Genomic DNA, 20,453 nt, shown 5'->3' with positions numbered 1-20,453 from the left:
CTTAAAAAAAAAAAAAGAAGAAAAAGAGTGAAACAGAATAGTCTATAAACAGGAGAAATGCTTCTCTTCACAAACTCTCATGTTGTAATTCATAAAAATATTTTAGCAATAATAATGCTCAATTATTAGAAAGAAGAAGAAATAGCCCTTCATAGAGACCTGTTGATGAAAAAGCTTTATATTTTAGACTCTTTTATATGAATTAAGTACCAAAATAATTCTCTAGTAAATTACAAATGTATCTATATAATGGGCAAGTAAGAAATTAGGATTTTATGAATTCGGATTTCAATCCTTTTCCAAAAAAATGAAAATTCAGAGTATTATGTATATAGAAATCAGGTAAGTTTCATGGATATATGTTAGGTATTTACCTGGTAAACATTTCTAAAAAATCATTTTTGTAGGCATACCCATGATCTGAAGAGTGGCCCTGGCAAAAGTCAGAGAAGTGATAGAACCACCAAGAAAAAAAGACCAACACACTACACTTAAATGGCAACAAATTGATTCTGAAACAATAATACAGTAAATTAACTACCTCAGTGACCATCATTATGATTATGTTATAGAGGTGGGCATAGATTATCTGGTATTTTGTAATTTTAACCAGCCCTTTGTATAAAGCTACTAGGTGACAAATTTAGATTAATAATAAATCATTGGTATGGTGAAAAATTAACCACCTTTCTTTTCAGTTTTTTTTTAAAAAAGTATTATTCATTTAAAGAAAGCACAAAAGCTCTGGAAACTGCCTGCCATCTGTCTAAATCGACCATCAACAAAGTTCTCTTAAGTACTGTTTTCTCTGTTTTAACTCAATAGTCTTAAAACCATCGCATGGCTGAGTCATATAAGTAATACAATGAATGGGGTAATGAGGGTCTTCCTTAAATCTGCTATTCAGTTTCAGGCTCAATGGCTATTGTGGACCACGAAATTGCTTAAGGGTATTCATGAACAATTAAGAAATATTTTCAAAACATGTTGGCCTTTGCCACAAACGTTACAGGAACTGCCGTTTTGCAATCATCATAGGATTTCAAGGACTTTTTTCATTAGAAATGATTTATAAAACTATTTTCTATCTTTACTTACCTTTGTCTCACAATGTTTTAGGATTTGAGGGTATTTTATGCCTCTACAGATGCTGTTCTTAGTTTTCTTAGCTACTTCCTATTCAGATCCATGTGTAACTAAGACTGCATTTAAAAAGATACATTCTTCCGTAGGTCAACACAATCAGAATGATTATACCAGCTTCTGACCTCAAGGTGGTTTAGTCCAGTGCCAGAAGTGACATCAATTTCCAGGTGACAAGTATGTTGGGTCCTGCAATTGAGATTTCCCTCTTTTAGGAAGACTTCCAAGGAACTAGACTTATTCTGGATCAGCACAGACTAAATATTAGACATCTTTGATTTGGAGAATGCTGTGAGCCAACCCTACTTAGTGTGTCCTGGGCTCTGTAAAGCAGAGGTTTGGTGAGACTGGATTCTAGACCAGTGGTTCTCACCACTAGAGTGCATCAGAATCACCTTAGGAGCTTGCTAAACATAGGGCACCCTGAACACTGATCAGAATTTCTGAAAGGGAGCCATAGCACTTCTATCTTCTTTTTAATAGACTACTTTTAAAAGCAGTTCTAGGTTCACAGAAAAATTGAGTGGAGAGTATAGAGATTTCCCACATACCTATTGCCCCAACAAATGGGTAGCCTTCCCCATTATTGGCATCCCCCATCAGAGTAGTATATTTGTTAATAGATGAGCCTACATTGACACATCATTATCACCCAAATCCACAGTTTACATTAGGGTTCCCTCTTGCTGTTGTACATTCTATGGGTTTAGACGAATGTGTAATGACATGTATCTATCATTTGTAGTATCATGGAGAATAGTTTCACTGTCTTAAAAATCCTCTGTGCTCCACCTATTTATCCCACCTCTATTTTTAATAAATATCACTGATTATCATGAGCTACACTAAAGTTCAAGGTTCTTCCATTCCATACCATGCTTCGGAATATGAATTTTAGGTCCTCAAAAAGTCTTTTTTCTATTTATGATATAGACCAAAAAAAAAAAAAAAAAAAAATCTGTGACCAACAGATATTTGTATGACCCTACTTTCTGGGAATCTAGATTAAGAGTAATCAGATAGCATGCGTTTTTTTCCATATATAATTTTCTCTGGAAAAGAATTATGAAATATTTTGACCCTTGATTTTCTTATAAATGAGTTATTTTAAATTTTTATTTATTTATTTTTTGCGGTACACGGGCCTCTCACTGCTGTGGCCTCTCCCGTTGTGGAGCACAGGCTCCGGACGCGCAGGCTCAGCGGCCATGGCTCACGGGCCCAGCCGCACCGCGGCATGTGGGATCTTCCCGGACTGGGGCACGAACCGTGTCCCCTGCATCGGCAGGCGGACTCTCAACCACTGCGCCACCAGGGAAGCCCTGAGTTATTTTTAAATAACTTTATAAAAATCATTTATAAAATGATTTAGTAAAGATATTAAATCTGCAAGACAGAGAAAGCACAGCAATAGGTATGGCTTATAAGTCATAAATGTATCACTAGGGATTTCTCTGAGGATTAATCAACATCTTACCACCATTCATATGTCTTAGGTGTGCATTAAAATGAAAGAAAATCAATTAAATACAAAGTTTTGGGGAAACTTTTCACTTGTTTTTGCTGTGCTTCCCAGTTGCTAGTAAAGGCATAGAAAGATTTTTAGTCACTGGTCCTTCTAAGGGCTCATTTAAAGAACATTTATTCCCTATAAAATGTAATCTGTGTTCAAAGTATTTGGACCTTGATTTCTCATTTACCCTAATACCCAGACCAACTTCTAAAAGATCCAAGTTCTGAGACTGCTAAATTAAATACCTAAATGCACCAAAAAGTCTCAGAGTCCTATTATATCTTAGTTATCTCTAAAAAAATCTTTAAGAAAGCACTTTCATTCATTCATTCAATTAGTAAGTATCTGTTGCAGTAACCAGTAACAGAACAATGACTGTGGTATTAATTACGTACATAGAAGTATTTCACCATAGATACCCTATTGCTATAATAGCTTTTATTTCTAACCACACAAATATAATATTCGTTTTACATTTTACATTAAACCAAATTCCTTGAAATCAAGAGCAAAATATGAAACACATAGAATAGAAAAGCTGACAGGACAAGATTTTATTTCTCACTTTATAAAAGAAGAAATGTAGCTCAGAGGTGTCAAAGGAAATGTAACCAGTCACCTAGATATTTTTCCTTTGTTGAATAACATTCTTGAAATATATAGAGCAGATCTTAGCTAAAGAAAGCAAACTAGCCATTTCTACTCTTATTAATCATCGCATAATTCGCCATTAGCAATGCTGTCGATGATATATATGGTCAATTCATCCCCTAGAAATGCGTTCTTACCTCTGCATGCTCAGTAGAAGTTTCTGTACCATTCATTCTAGTTGTGCACTGTAGGAAATGTGCCACGGAAGCTGGTTTTCCTGGAGTCTTGGAGAGCAGAAAGAAAAAAGCAAAGAAAATATCTCTGAATGGTGTCTTTTAAAGTCAGGGCAAATATATATATAATTTTAAAAATACCCCACAAATAGTTAACTGATGATAGAAAATAATAGCAACAGTTTTTCACTGAAAATGTCCAGAAGTGACTCTGTATGTGAATTATACAGAATAAGGTTAAAAGCACAGCAAGTGTGATTATAACTTTTCTTCTCTTCCAGAGAGGGATTTCCCAGGATGTCTCAAGCTGCAGGCTGTGACTAACACACAAGGCAGATAAGCCTTGCTATGGTATGTAAATTGCCATTCTTCCCTTACTGGAAGTTTCTCCCACTGGAGGAAGTTACCACAGAAAGCCTAGGCAAGCCAAGTCTTTCCTCAGTAGACAAGCTGCCGTAACTTCACTGTATTTCCAGATCAATTAGGTAACTGCTGACTTTTGGACAGCCCAGTTCCTTGCTTCCCGAAGGGAAGGATTTTCTGGCAATGCCTTATACATGCCAGCTTAGCTGTGCAGAATTTAATGAGTCATACATAATTCTCACGGAACTAAAAAGAAAATAATTCATTACAAGGTTATCGGGTATTGTTCGTAAAACTAATCTTCTGTATTGGCAGGAAGTTTAAACTTGGTTCTCAAGTTTAAAGTCTCAAGACTGTCTTTTCCATAGGTTGTCCACATTTTCTCCATGATCCCATGGAAGTAAAATCTTTGCACTAACATTTAGCTTTAATGAGTTGGCTTGTCGTTTTACAGGGCACTGAGATAATGGAGCACATGGTAAGTAGGGCAATTATACTCCAATAAAGATGTTTAAAAAACAAAAAAGCATGAAAGCAGATGTTTGGAGCTACACAGATGGGCCGTGATAGAGCAGAAGACCTCATTCTTGACTTGGAGGAGAGGGAACAGAAGAAAAGGCAACAATATAGAAAGGAAAGAATGTGTTGCTGAAGGGAGAAAAGGAAGAATTTAGTCAATCACTTAATTTACGTTTTTCTTTAGACCTCCCTATTTGATATCCACATATATGTAGGATAAATCCTAAAACTCCTGAAATTCAGATTCTTTAAAAGGGAATGAACGGGTGGCTGAGATTTGGCCCTCCTTTTCCTCCTTTAGGTCTTCTCCCCGTCTCCAATTCTTGGGCTCCAGCCGAACTGAATTCCCTCTGCTTCCTGAACTGGTCACGCCCCCTGACATCTGTGGCTCCCTCCACCTGGCGTGTGTGTGTGTGTGTGTGTGTGTGTGTGTGTGTGTGTGTGTGTGTGTGTGTGTGTTTACTTTCTGCTGGTTTCTTGGTCTGTTTGCGGGGTACACTTGAGTGAAATAGAATGATATTTCCTTAAGGCAATATCCAAAAATACAAGTGGGAATGAAATTGTTCACAGTTCTAAAGGTAAAACTTATGACTCACATATGATTTGATTTTAGGGAATACAAGCAGGGATTTCCTGGAGACTGACACTTCATTAACAGTAAAATCTACTCATCAGAAAAGAATAAAAAAGACAATAACATAAAAATATTTTTTTCCCTCCCAATCCCTGCCGCAAACACACACACACACACACACAAAACATAATTATATATGGCTCAAGGTTCCCTTCAGCCTTATTTGTGTATTTGGTAATAAAAACCCAGTGGACGTGTTAACACTGACCTAAAGAAATGGTTAGAAAGAATATTTTCTGGCCAGGCACTGTCGTCTTTGGGTCCCCTCCGTATGGGTATCCTGTTGCACATTCATCATTGTAGCCCATCATGATGTGAGTGATTCTACTGAATGGAAATCCTGTATCTTTGCATTTTTTATTAAAATTTTTTCCCTCTTTTTCTGCTATGGCAGTTTAACAACAAACAGATTTTCTATTAGCTCCAGAGAGCCATGTGGTGATTTATGAATAAACAATAACTCTTCTGGAGTGTCCCAAGTTCGGTTTGAGAAAAAAGGAATTTGCATTAGTACTGTCCTAGGAATAAACTGGATATTTTCTGTTACATATGCCCTCTTCACCTCACCTCCATCCCTTTCACATATGCTATATACTTTAAGAGTCTGGCTTTTAGTCAAGCTTTGTTTCATGAGAAGTCTCACTAGCTACAATAACTTTCAGAGAAATGGACATGTCACTCCATGTTTCCAAAGTGATTTTGAAGAGTCCTCATTTCTCAAGTGACTAAAATAATCTCTAGAGGAAAATAACTAACAGAGGGAAATATGGTGAAGTAAAGGACCAAGGAACTACCGGTCAGTGGTCTGTAACTATCATTCCGGTTGATGATAATTCTCTCAAAATTAGTTCAAGAGAGATCATCACATTTCTACACATGCTTGGAGGGATTCCTTGGCAGGTAAAATAAACATGGCTTTTTCTTTAATATCCATTTAGAATGGGGTTTAAAAAACCTCCTTTGCTTCCTGAATCTATTTGCATAGATTTTTAAGTGAATGTGCTATCTAGGTAGGAGACAGAGTACGTAGTGGTGACTAAACATCTGACTCTAGAGTCCAGTCATCTGGATTCATATCTCAGCTCTGCCTTCACTGCTTGTAAATCTGGGGATGATGCTTAAGGTCCCTAAGTCTCAACTTCCACATTTGTAAACTAGGGATAGTAGAGGTGTCTTCTTCCTGGGGTTGCTGTCTGTGATAATACATAGAAGAGCTTAGATGTTAATAATAATATGATCTTAAAGATAGGGACCATCAATCATTTACACATCACTTACTATGCACATGGCACTAAGTGGATTCCAAAGGAAAATAAACAAAAGTAACAAAAGTTCCTACTTCTAATGAAATTTACATATCTATAAATAAATAAATAAATAAATAAATAAATATATATATATATATATAGAGAGAGAGAGAGAGAGAGAGAGAGAGTGAGAGAGAGAGAGAGAGACACAACTGTAAGAATGCAGAGAGAGCTCATTCAGAGCTTTAATCATTATTGCAGGAGTTGGAATATCTGCTGGGCCTTGAAGGCTGGATAGGGTTTTCATAGATGGTGAGAACTGAGATATATTATTGTAAGTGGAGCAACTTAAATGAAACAGAGATGGACAAGCCTAAATATGAAGGATTATAGCAAAGCTCAGTGTAACTAGAGGGGGGCTCATGTGGTCTATCTAAAGTCGATTTAGATCAAATTGTGAAAGGCTTTTAATTTCAGACTAAGAAATTTTAAGTCTATTGCATAGGCCATGGGGCACTTCTAAAGACCCTTGAGGAAAGGAATTATATGATCAAAGTGGCTTTTTGGTAAAAATAAACCTGGATATGCACATTATGTACTAAATGGGTTAGACTGACAACTGCAATACCACTTAATAGATATTATCAAAAGTAATATTCAAAATACTTAACATCTCATGGTAATCAAAATATTTAATAATCAGCTCACCTGGGGCACTCAGAATGAACCACACCTCTGAACTCCAGACACCTATATTAATTGCCTACTCAACATACCTGTTTGGTTGCTTAATAGGTACCTCCTTATCCACTTATATAAAAGCTATTTCTTGATCTTCCCTCACAAGACTCATCTTCCCCATCACAATGACAAATTTCATGCTCTGGACTAAGAACTTTGGAGTCATCCTTGACTCCTCTTTTTCCTCACAGCTTATACCCAATCTAACTGAACATTTTTTAGGCTCTCTATAAACATACACAGAGGGCTTCCCTGGTGGCGCAGTGGTTGAGAGTCCACCTGCCGATGCAGGGGACACGGGCTCGTGCCCTGGTCCGGGAAGATCCCACATGCCGCGGAGCGGCTGGGCCCGTGAGCCATGGCCGCTGAGCCTGCGCGTCCGGAGCCTGTGCTCCGCAACGGGAGAGGCCAAAACAGTGAGAGGCCCGCGTACCGCGAAAAGAAAAAACAAAAACAAAAAAACAAAAACAAAAACATACACAGAAAGGAGAGCAGCATGTTGCCACAAGAGCCTAGAGACTTCCCAGTTTAAGGAGAGAGTGAAATAAATGCCCAATTTTATAAATTTTCAAAATGGAAACTTTAATGATTACTTCCTGATCTTATTCACATGAAAATTCTTAAGAGAGCATCCAGTAGTTACTGACATCTGTCTCTGTGTCAAATCCTAGTTCCATCCTTTACTAGATATGTGAGCTTGGGCAAGATGCTTAGCATCTTTGCATTGATCAAGCCACCATCATCTCCTACCTGGATTACTGCAATACTATTGCAATGTTCCTTGCTTCCCCTCTGGCTCCTTTCCCATCTATTCTCAGCCCAGTAGCCACTGTGGGTCTTTAAAATATGTCATTTCATGTCACTCCTCTGCTCAAAACCTTTCAATGGCTTCCCATCTGAGAGTGAAAGCAAAACTCTTTATAGTGGCCCACAGGGTACTAGATACTCTAGCCTGTGCCCCTCTGACCTCTTTCTCAGTATCCTCCTGTTTGTTCACTCTGCTCTATGTCCTGGCCACACTGCTGGTCCATGAACCTCTCATGTGCACTCCCTGTTCTGTCCACCCAGAACTATCTTTCTCCTAGATAACCTCATGGCTCATCCCACCCTCCACCCCAAACGGGTAATTGCTTCAATTTCATCTCTTTATTAAGATCTTACCTACCCCCCCCCCCCCCGCACACTGCAGGATGTTTGGCAGCATTCCTGGCCTCTGCCCACTAGATGCATCCCCAGCACCCAAGCTGTCACAGCAAAATGTCTCCAGACATTACGAACTCCCCTGGGAGCAAAGATATTTCCCCCCCCCCCCCCCCCCCCCTCCAGAACCCCCCCCCCCCCCCCCCCCCGTTTAAAATTACTCTCCATCCCAGTGCTTTCCTGCTATATTTTTTCCACAGCACTGTATATCATACCCTATATATTTTTCTTCTTTGTTCTTTGCCTCCCACAATTAGAGCTTAAACTCCATGACGGCAGTTGTTGTCTGCTGTGTTCATTCTGTATTTCTCGAACCTAAAATAGTGCCAATTACGTTAGTGCCTATGCATGTACACATAGTGCTCAGACACACGTAAAGCCTCCTCCTTACCCAAAACTAGATCTGTAATGTTGCTGTGGGTCATGTATCTTCTCAAGAGGTCATAGAAGATTTCAAGATCAGAAAAGTCAACTTCTTGGCCTCCAAACTAGTAAATTACCTCTCTTTCATACCCCAAACCTCGGTTTGGACTAGAAGAGTCGCATGAGAGGTGTGTCCCAAATTCCACAGCCTCAAGGGGGATACAGGCTGTGTCCCTCCAGGTTGGCACTTTGAAGCACTTCTTCCATGCAGTACATACATGTCTGTTTCCACTGCACACTTTTAGCTTTCAGTGCATTGCAGATACATCACAGGGCAAATTGGGCTTTGCTGACTTCAATTCTCTAGTCTTTAGGAAACTGCAGAATTTATGAGACTTCCATGTCTAAAGATTTCTCAGCACTGCCCAAAGCAGTAAACTAGCTGACACAGCCTGACCACCAGCCCCTTTGAAGTCTCCCCTGGTTTTCCAGAGCAGTTAGTTACCTCCTCCTTTGTGATCCAGGGCACTTTGTGAAGCATCAAGTCCTGCACTTACTGTAAAACTGTCATTAATTTTATGTACCTTTCTCTCCCAAGGCTGTAAGTTTCTTGAAGGTAGGGTCGATATTTATCATTTCAGCCTTGGGAACTGACATGGTACCTTCAGAGGACAGAGTAGTGACATACACATTTAAAAAAAATAAACCTGTTTATGTATAAATTTTCAGTAGGAAATCATAGTACACTTCTACATCTCAGAACACAGCCCAGAGGAGAATGACCGCAGGGATAAACAAAGTTATATGTTTTGTCTCCAAATCAGAAAGGATCAAGTAGGGGTATCCTGTTTTAAAAAGCTGTTCTGTTTAAATGTATTTTCTTTTTATTCATTTTATAGGTAAATATTTCACCCTTTTTTATTTTGGTTACAAGATCAATATTATTTTGTCTCCATACAAAACCTCCTTAAATTTTTTTCTCCTAATCCTAGATAATATTTAATAAATAAATAATATAAATGATTATACATGTTATGAGGGAATTTTTAAAAGGTATAAATGTGGTCTTCAATAATATCTCCTACATTTGTACAGTGCTTTATTATATCTTATAAGTTAATCTCTTGAAGTATTAACTGGTGATTCCCCCAAACACATATGGTTCTTTGTTTCATGTAAGTAATCCTTTCTTTGTTCAGTAAGAGAGATTTTTCGTCTCAGGGCTGAGTAAGTTTGTCATTGAATGCAAAAGGAAAAGCAGTCCCTGTTCAGCCTTTGAACTTCGAAATAGACTCTTCAAACTCTAGAGACCATCCTGAAAACCAAAGCTTTGAATTTCAAGAGCTAGTATTTCTGAAAGTAATATATTAAAAAACATTTTTTTAAAGATTAATTCCTTTTGTGAAATTATTTTGAAATGCTTCAAAAAGTAACATGGATTGATGGATGAAACATGCAGTGGGTAGATGGATAGATATATGATAACCAAGTAGAGTGAAGTTTTAATAGTAAAATCTATGGGTGTACACCATAAAATCCTTTCAACTTGGCTATATATTTGAAATTTTCATAACAAAATGTTTGAGAAAAATCAGAATCAAGCTGTAAAATCTTATACCATAAACAACTGACAGAAAAGAAGGTAGATGAAGAGATGGTATAACCTATTCCTTACCTCTTCCACACTCCCTACCCCATCTCACCCAGAGAAGAGTAAAAAAAGTATATGGCCCTGAGGAAAAATGAGAAAAGAATCAGGGGAAAAGAGCCCTGAATGTTGTGAGTCCTCTTGGGGAAACTGAGTCCAACTCTTCTAGGGATTCATCCATCATCTATCGAAATGCCTAGATTGAACATCAAAGAGCAGAGAGAGCTTTGGCCTTACCCCCTGAGGTAAACCTGGGGAAGGGGCAAGTCTTGAGAATTTCTGCATAGCACACATCTGGGACTTTGCAGCATGTCTAGGTAGGGAGGTCCTGAGACAGACCCCTCAAACCCAGAGTGGTATGGAAGCAGAGTCAGAAATTTCCTGCATTCCTGAGAAGGATGTAACAGTGGTTAACTAGGGTTTTGTGGATTTAAGAATGCTTTGCTGTAAAATTGAGGAAAATGCAGTATTTATCACATGGATCTGAGGATAGGAGATGAGAAGAGGGACCTGGAAGCTTCAGTGATTGCCAGTGAAGCAATGAGCCAATGAAAAGAGCATAAGGAACAGATTACACCAGTGCTAATTGCAGTGTAAGATGATGAATTATTGCAACCTGGTGCCTTCACCCTGAAGTTGCCAGAAAAACATAGGACCTTCAGATAAATTTGAGTGTTAGATGCACAATAACCTTTTTTGTAAAAGTATGTCCGATACAATATTTTGTTGTTTATCTGAAATTCAAACTTAAGTGGGCATCTTGTATTTTTTTTTTTTTTTTTTTTTTTTGCCCAGCCGCTCCGCGGCATGTGGGATCTTCCCGGACCGGGGCACAAACCCGCGTCCCTTGCATCGGCAGGCGGACTCCCAACCACTGTGCCGCCAGGGAAGCTCCATCCTGTATTTTTATTTGCCACATCTGGCAACTCTACTCCACCTGCATTTTCCCACAAAATCTGCATCACAGACTGTAGGTGCTGCTGTAGGAAGAAGAAGACAGAGGAGAGAATCCCTGCATAAGGCTGCACTGAAAATATAAATTGCCTGAGAAAACGCTGACGTGGCTGAGATTTCCTGAAGTCAACTGGATTAAATTATCTTCTAAAAGACAGGATAGGGGTCCTAGATTGAAACTAAATTCACCTTAAAAAATGGAGAAAATTACAATTTTGCACATGTGAGTTCTGTGGTTTGAAAACTTTTATCTGCTTCAATTTGAACTTCATAACAGTCCCGTGCAGCTGTCAGGATTAAATTGAGGTTCAGAGTTGAGAAGTGACTTGCCCATGGTCATTACAGGATGAGTGGGTGGCTGAACCCATACCAGAACTCAGTCCCCCTGGCTTATTCCCCACAAAGAACCTTTTACCTATGAATAACATAGCTAAAGATTATTGGACAAAACATAATTTACTTTGTTTGATACAGGAGGCTGAGCCATTAAGAAATATAATTCAGAAAAGTTTCAAGGGAGTTGAGCTTTCTTGAGGGCTACATATGAACTGGCTTGACCTTCAAGATCATATCCAAACAAACTCTTACCAGTTCCCATCACTACTTGCCTAGAGATTAATTTCTACTGCCAATAACTGGTGGTCAGAAAAGAGGAATTTAGCCTTCGAAAATTGTAATCCTGCATTTGAATTTTTTAATGTTCTCTTCTCTGCCAGACTTTAATCCCTGATCACTTGGTATCTTTGCAAATCACTTTATTTTTCTCTTTTACCTAGGTTACATGTGTTGACTTCACCTTCATTCATGCACTCATTCTTATAATAAATATTTATTGATTATGGACTGTGTATTGGACATGCAATAAGTACTAGATGAGCAAAACAGACATATCTTTCATGTATTTTCTGGTTTTTGAACATAAAATCTGAAGATTAGAGGGATCATTCCATTGATAATGAAATCCTTTCTGCATCATTTCATAATCACCAAGCGATTAGCCTGGAGACCTCAGGTGAAAGAGACTACTTTCTTCCTGAGACAATACATCTCAACATATCATAGCTTTAGATACTTTTTTTTTTTTTTTTTTTTGGTGGTACGCGGGCCTCTCACTGTTGTGGCCTCTCCCATTGCGGAGCACAGGCTCCGGACGCACAGGCTCAGCGGCCATGGCTCATGGGCCCAGCCGCTCTGTGGCATAGGGGATCCTCCCAGACTGGGGCACGAACCCGTGTCCCCTGCACACTGTGCCACCAGGGAAGCCCCCTAGATACTATTTTTAAATAGCAAAAATTATAGTTACATATAGTAATTAAGAAAGGGCATGTACATATAAAGATGACGTGGGAGTAATGCGAGCCTACGGTGATGACTTGTGGAAACACAAGTGATCAAATAGTGTATATTGGGACTGTTTTGTCCTAAAATGAGCCTGACTCAAAGAAAACCTCTCAATATGAGAGCTTGAAAATATTGTAAATATTTACTAGCTGATCTTACTGATTTAAGGAACATTTACTTTAAAAAAGTAAATGTTCCTTACTGGAGAAAAAAAATAAAAGGAATAAATTATCTCACTTTTTGCTACCTATCCCAGAATCCCATAGGAAAAGATATTTATATACTTTGTGGGTCCAGCCTCACTCCCCTCACAAGTACAAAAGAAGGTAAAAAGAGTCTTAAGATGCATTTCATCTAGATGGTAGACATTAGAATACTATGAGCCTTCTTCAGTGAGAGCTGAAAGTGCCCATTTCACTAGTATTTTCCCCACGCCCATTAAAGAAATTGTTTCTAACCAAACTAGAAATGAGAAGGCTTGCTTGAGAAAAAAGCCTTCTTGAGGCATTAGATTCCAAAACCCATCTTAGGTTTGGAAGTCCCTACGAGAGATCCACATTCTGTCACAAAGCTAAACAGATCAAGAATATAAAGAATACATATTTGCTAAACAACTCTTATGAAAGTGTTTATTTGTGGTATCTCCCAAGCCAAGAATTTAGCTTCCTTAATAGTGTCACAAATTTACAAATCTCTGAACCCAGAGGCTGGCGTTACTCTTCCTTCTGCATAATAAGAAAGACATATATAAAGTTTTTTTCAAATGTAATTGCTAAAGTCATCTAAGTCTAGGAGAGGGCAACGATTCCAAAAGTAAGGATAATACTTTTAGCTCCAAAAGTCTGTTTGCTAGAAGCCCTGACACTCCGAATTCATTTTCTTCTCTTTGCAGCCTCCTGGATGTCTTATGTTCGTTTATTCCGTTAAAATTATAAAATGTATTATAATTTCCACCCAGATGTCACCCTTCACTTCAGGACTTGGTGGCTTCCTCCACTAACACCCCCTCGTGTTGGCTCCTGGCCACCGAAGCAGCCTGCATTGGAGCTTCCAGGATCACTACGTTCAGAGGCAGATGGAATCCTCTTGCACCTACTGCTCACATCTTCGAAAGGACAACCTGCATCTTCCAGTGTTCTCTAAATCCCTCTCCTGTGGAACTTGGGACAAATCCTCCCAGCGATGGAAGAGAAAACCTTTGAGTAAGAAAGTGTCCTACTCAAAAGTGTCTCTTACTTATTAACCAAGAGGAGCTTGAGTTTATCACCTCACTTTTATCCAATAGACAGCCATCTGTCCAACAATGGACGCCTCTCAAGTGTTAGGGAGAGTTTCTGTCTCCCTTCTTTTATAAGAGTTTTAATTGTGTCTTAGAGTTCGATTTTAGCTTACAGACTTGTGTGTCTGTTTTCCTGTGGTGCCTGGTGTTATACCTTATTATAAAATAGAGTTCAAGGTGGACAGACACAGCAAGATCTCCTTATCTGGACATATACCTGATATTCACGCATAGTGGAAGCTTTTAAAATCTTTGTAATGAATGGAGGAATAATATGTCATAGATAAGGCATGGTGATATTTTGGGAAACACAACTTGGCCTCTTTATCCACTCATCTGTTTAGTTTTGAGATTTGATTATATTTTTAGAACTATAAGACTAAAAACTACTAGCTGAACTTAGAGATAAGAGAAAGATACATAGCTCATTTAAATGACTTCACCCAGGTTGCCAACTGTGAGCTTCAAACACCACAAAGTGCAGCAGCTGAGTTGAGACAGGCCTTCTTGTTGCCTAAGAACTTGCTGTTTTTCCAGCCAGCTCTTCAAACATTTCCCAGGGAACAGTAAACAGGTCCTCACACAAAAATGCACGTTTTTTCCTAACAAAAAAAGGATTGAAATACTCCACGATTACCACAACTGAATCAGCTATATGTATACGTATATCCGCTCCTGCTTGCGTCTCCCTCCCACACTCCCTATCCCACTCCTCTAGGTGGTCACAAAGCACCACCGAACTGATCTCCCTGTGCTATGCAGCTGCTTCCCACTAGCTATCTATTTTACATTTGGTAGTGTATATATGTCAATGCTATACCCTCACTTCGTCCCAGGTTACCCTTCCCCCTCCCTGTGTCCCCAAGTCCATTCTCTATGTCTGCGTCCTTATTCCTGTCCTGCCCCTGGGTTCATCAGAACTGTCTTTTTGTTTGTTGTTCTTTTTAGATTCCCTATATATTTGTTAGCATATGGTATCTGGTTTTCTCTTTCTGACTTACTGACTTACTTCACTCAGTATGACAGACTCTAGGTCCATCCACCTCACTACAAATAACTCAGTTTCATTTCTTTTTATGGCCGAGTAATATTCCATTGTATATATGTGCCACATCTTCTTTATCCATTCATCTGTCAGTGGACACTTAGGTTGCTTCCATGTCCTGGCTATTGTAAATCATGCTGCAATGAACACTGTGGTACATGCATCTTTTTGAATTATGGTTTTCTCAGGGTATATGCCCAGTAGTGGGATTGCTGGGTCGTATGGTTGTTCTAGTTTTAGATTTTTAAGGAACCTCCATACTGCTCTCCATAGTGGCTGTATCAATTTACATTCCCACCAACAGTGCAAGAGGGTTCCCTTTTCTCCACACCCTCTCCAGCATTTATTGTTTGTAGATTTTTTGATGATGGCCATTCTGACTGGTGTGAGGTGATACCTCATTGTAGTTTTGATTTGCATTTCTCTAATGATTAGTGATGTGGAGCATCCTTTCATGTGTTTGTTGGCAATCTGTATATCTTCTTTGGAGAAATGTCTATTTCAGTCTTCTGCCCATTTTTAGATTGGGTTCTTTGTTTTTTTGACATAGAGCTGCATCAGCTGCTTGTAAATTTTGGAGATTAATCCTTTGTCAGTTGCTTCCTTTGCAAATATTTTCTCCCATTCTGAGGGTTGTCTTTTGCTCTTGTTTATGATTTCCTTTGCTGTGCAAAAGGTTTTAAGTTTCATTAGGTCCCATTTGTTTATTTTTATTTCCATTTCTCTAGGAGGTGGGTCAAAAAGGATCTTGCTGTGATATATGTCAAAGAACGTCCTTCCTGTGTTTTCCCCTAGGAGTTTTACAGTGGAGCCTTACATTTAGGTCTTTAATCCATTTTGATTTTATTTTAGTGTATGGTGTTAGGAAGTGTTCTAATTTCATTCTTTTCCATGCTGCTGTCCAGTTTTCCCAGCACCACTTATTGAAGAGGCTGTCTCTTCTCCATTGTATATTCTTGCCTCCTTTATCAAAGATAAGGTGACCATATGTGCGTGGGTTTATCTCTAGGCTTTTTATCCTGTTCAATTGATCTATATTTCTGTTTTGGTGCCAGTACCATGCTGCATTGATTACTGTAGCTTTGTAGTATAGTCTGAAGTCAGGGAGCCTGATTCCTCCAGCTCCGTTTTTCTTTCTCAAGATTGCTTTGGCTATTCGGGGTCTTTTGTGTTTCCATAGAAATTGTGAAATTTTTTGGTCTAGTTCTGTGAAAAATGCCTTTTTTTTTTTTTTGCGGTACGCAGGCCTCTCACTATTGTGGCCTCTCCCGTTGCAGAGCACAGGCTCCGGATGTGCAGGCTCAGCGGCCATGGCTCACGGGCCTAGCTGCTCCATGGCATGTGGGATCTTCCCAGACCAGGGCACGAACTCGTGTCCCCTGCATCGGCAGGTGGACTCTCAACCACTGTGCTACCAGGGAAGCCCTGCCATTGGTTTTTGATAGGGATTGCATTGAATCTGTAGATTGCTTTGGGTAGTATAGTCATTTTCACAATGTTGATTCTTCCAATCCAAGAACATGGTATATGTCTCCATCCATTTGTATCGTCTTTAATTTCATTCATCAGTGTCTTATAGTTTTCTGCATACAGGTCTTTTGTCTCCTTAGTTAGGTTTATTCCTAGGCATTTTATTCTTTTTGTTGCAGTGGTAAGTGGGAGTGTTTCCTTAATTTCAATTTCAGATTTTTCATCATTAGTGTATAGGAATGCAAGAGATTTCTGTGCATTAATTTTGTATGCTGCTACTTTACCAAATTCATTGATTAGCTCTAGTCGTTTTCTGGTAGCATCTTTAGGATTCTCTATGTATAGTATCATGTCATCTGCAAACAGTGACAGCTTTACTTCTTCTTTTCCAATTTGGAATCCTTTTATTTCTTTTTCTTCTCTCTGGCTAAAACTTCCAAAACTATGTTGAATAATAGTGGTGAGAGTGGGTAACCTTGTCTTGCTCCTGATCTTACAGGAAATGGTTTCAATTTTTCACCATTGAGAACGATGTTGGCTGTGGGGTTGTCATATATGGCCTTTATTATGTTAAGTTCCCTCTATGCCTACTTTCTGCAAGTGTTTTATCATAAATGGGTGTTGAATTTTGTCAAAAGCTTTTTCTGCAACTATTGAGATGATCATATGGTTTTTCTCCTTCAATTTGTTAATATGGTGTATCACATTGATCGATTTACATATATTGAAGAATCCTTGCATTCCTGGGATAAATCCCACTTGATCATGGTGTATGGTCCTTTTAATGTGCTGTTGGATTCTGTTTGCTAGTACTTTGTTGAGGATTTTTGCATCTATGTTTATCAGTGATATTTGTCTGTAGTTTTCTTTTTTTGTGACATCTTTGTCTGGTTTGGTATCAGGGTGATGGTGGCCTCACAGAATGAGTTGGGAGTTGTTCCTCCCTCTGCTATATTTTGGAACAGTTTGAGAAGGATAGGTGTTAGCTCTTCTCTAAATGTTTGATAGAATTAGTCTGTGAAGCAGTCTGGTCCTGGGCTTTTGTTTGTTGGAAGATTTTTAATCCCAGTTTCAATTTCAGTGATTGTGATTGGTCTGTTTATATTTTCTGTTTCTTCCTGGTTCAGTCTCAGAAGGTTGTGCTTTTCTAAGCATTTGTCCATTTCTTCCAGGTTGTCCATTTTACTGGCCTATAGTTGCAGTAATCTCTCATGATCCTCTGTATTGCTGCAGTGTCAGTTGTTACTTCTTTTTCATTTCTAATTCTATTGATTTGAGTCTTCTCCTTTTTTTTCTTGATGAGTCTGCCTAATGGTTTATCAATTTTGTTTATCTTCTCAAAGAACCAGCTTTTAGTTTTATTGATCTTTGCTATTGTTTCCTTTATTTCTTTTTCATTTATTTCTGATCTGATCTTTATGATTTCTTTCCTTCTGCTAACTTTGGGGGTTTTTGGTTCTTCTTTCTCTAATGGCTTTAGGTGTAAGATTAGGTTGTTTATTTGAAATGTTTCTTGTTTCTTGAAGTAGGATTGTATTGCTATAAACTTCCCTCTTAGGACTGCTTTTGCTGCATCACATATGTTTGGGTCGTCATGTTTTCATTGTCATTTGTTTCTAGGTATTTTTTGATTTTCTCTTTCATTTCTTCAGTGATCTCTTGGTCATTAAGTAGTGTATTGTTTAGCCTCCATGTATTTGTATTTTTTACAGATTTTTTTCCCATAGTTGATATCTAGTCTAACAGCATTGTGGTCGGAAAAGATACTTGATATGATGTCAATTTTCTTAAATTTAGCAAGGCTTGATTTGTGACCCAAGATATGATCTACCCTGGAGAATGTTCCATGACCACTTGAGAAGAAAGTGTATTCTGTTATTTTTGGATGGAATGTCTTATAAATATCAATTAGGTACATCTTGTTTACTGTGTCATTTAAACCTTGTGTTTCCTTATTTCTTTTCATTTTGGATGATCTGTCCATTGGTGAAAATGGGGTGCTAAAGTCCCCTACTATGATTGTGTTACTGTCGATTTCCCCTTTTGTGGCTGTTAGCATTTGCCTTATGTATTGAGGTGCTCCTATGTTGGGTGCATAATTACAATTGTTATATCTTCTTCTTGGATGGATCCCTTGATCGTTATGTAGTGTCCTTCTTTGTCTCCTGTAATAGTCTTTATTTTAAAGTCTATTTTGTCTGATATGAGAATGGCTACTCCAGCTTTCTTTTGATTTCCATTTGCATGGAATATATTTTTCCATCTCCTCATTTTCAGTCTGTATGTGTCCCTAGGTCTGAAGTGTGTCTCTTGTAGACAGTATATATGACTCTTGTTTTTGTGTGCTTTCAGCCAGTCTATATCTTTTGGTTGGAACATTTAGTCCATTTACATTTAAGGTAATTATCAATAGGGATGCTCCTATTACCATTTTCTTAATTGTTTTGTGTTTGTTTTTGTAGTTCTTTTCCTTCTCTTGTGCTTCCTGCCTAGAGAAGTTCCTTTAGCATTTGTTGTAAAGCTGGTTTGGTGGTGCTGAACTCTCTCAGCTTTTGCTTGTCTCTAAAAGTTTTAATTTCTCTGTCTAATCTGAATGAGATCCTTGCTGGGTAGAGTAATCTTGGTTGTAGGTTTTTCCCTTTCATCACTTTAAATATGTCCTGTCACTCCCTTCTGGCTTGCAGAGTTTCTGCTGAAAGATCAGCTGTTAACCTTATGGGATTTCCCTTGCATGTTAATTGTTGCTTTTCCCTTGCTGCTTTTAATAGTTTTTCTTTGTATTTAATTTTTGATAGTTTGATTAATATGTATCTTGGTGTGTTTCTCCTTGGATTTATCCTGTATGGGACTCTCTGCACTTCCTGGACTTGACTGACTATTTCCTTTCCCATGTTAAGGAAGTTTTCAACTATAATCTCTTCAAATATTTTCTCAGACCCTTTCTTTTTCTCTTCTTTTTCTGGAACCCCTATAATTCGAATGTTCGTGCGTTTAATGTTGTCCCAGAGGTCTCTGAGACTGTTCTCAAGTCTTTTCATTTCTTTTTTCTTTATTCTGCTTGTGGTAGTTATTTACATTATTTTATTTTCCAGGTTGCTTATCCGTTCTTCTGCCTCAGTTATTCTGCTATTGATGCCTTCTAGAGAATTTTTAATTTCATTTATTGTGTTGTTCATCATTGTTTGTTTGCTCTTTACTTTTTCTAGGTCCATGTTAAATGTTTCTTGTATTTTCTCCATTCTATTTCCAAGATTTTGGGCCATCTTTACTATCATTACTCTGAATTGTTTCACACGTAGACTGCCTATTTCCTCTTCATTTGTTTGGTCTGGTGGGTTTTTATCTTGCTCCTTCATCTGCTGTGTATTGCTGTGTCTTCTCATTTTGCTTAACTTACTGTGTTTGGGGTCTCTTTTTCGCAGGCTGCAGGTTCATAGTTTCTGTTGTTTTGGTGTCTGCCCGCAGTGGGTAAGTTTGGCTCAGTGGTTTCTGTAGGCTTCCTGGCAGAGGGGACTAGTGTCTGTTCTGATGGATGAGGCTGGATCTTGCCTTTCTGGTGGGCAGGGCTTCGTCCGGCGGTGTGTTTTGGGGTGTCTGTGAACTTAGTGTGATTTTAGGAAGCCTCTCTGCTAATGGATGGGGTTATGCTCCTGTCTTGCTGGTTGTTTGGCATGGGGTGTCCAGCACTGGAGCTTGCTGGCCATTGTGGGGAGCTGGGTCTTACTGTTGAGATGGAGATCTCTGGGAGAGCTCTCACGGATTGATACTATGTGGGGCCGGGAGGTCTCTGGTCGTCCAATGTCCTGAAGTCAGCTCTCTCACCTCAGAAGCTCAGGCCCGACACCAGGCTGGAGCACCAAGACCCTGTCAGCCACACGGCAGAAGATGAGAGATCATGTGGAGGAGAACCGAGGAGTCTCGGCCAATATCCAGTACCCACTGCCACACATCTGAGTGAAGACAACTTGGACCCTCCAGCCACAGTGGAGCCTTCAAGATAACTGCAGATTAAATGATCCCAGGTAAGGACCTCCCAGATTTACAACCATACGACTCAGCAATTCCACTCCTAAGTATTTACCTCGAGGAGGAGGCGTGTGTGGAGCCACCTTCCACAGAACGGTAAGAGACCCGGGTCAAGAGGCATGAAATCAGGAGAAAATCCGCGT

At 38.9% G+C, this 20,453-nt stretch overlaps 1 protein-coding gene across 1 annotated transcript in view; it reads right to left on the bottom strand.

Moving 5' to 3' along the window:
• TNIP3 (TNFAIP3 interacting protein 3) overlaps positions 1-20,453 on the bottom strand; it is a 100,421-nt gene that overhangs the window by 31,119 nt on the left and 48,849 nt on the right. Inside the window, exon 4 of the mRNA XM_007464861.1 lies at positions 3,445-3,531. Coding sequence (XP_007464923.1) covers positions 3,445-3,531 — 87 coding nt within the window. The remainder of the gene's footprint in view (positions 1-3,444; positions 3,532-20,453) is intronic.

The sequence above is a fragment of the Lipotes vexillifer genome, unplaced genomic scaffold (assembly GCF_000442215.2).
Source record: "Lipotes vexillifer unplaced genomic scaffold, Lipotes_vexillifer_v1.1 scaffold231, whole genome shotgun sequence".
In the NCBI taxonomy this organism is placed as follows: Eukaryota; Metazoa; Chordata; class Mammalia; order Artiodactyla; family Lipotidae; genus Lipotes; species Lipotes vexillifer.
This window is presented reverse-complemented; position numbering and strand designations above follow the sequence as displayed.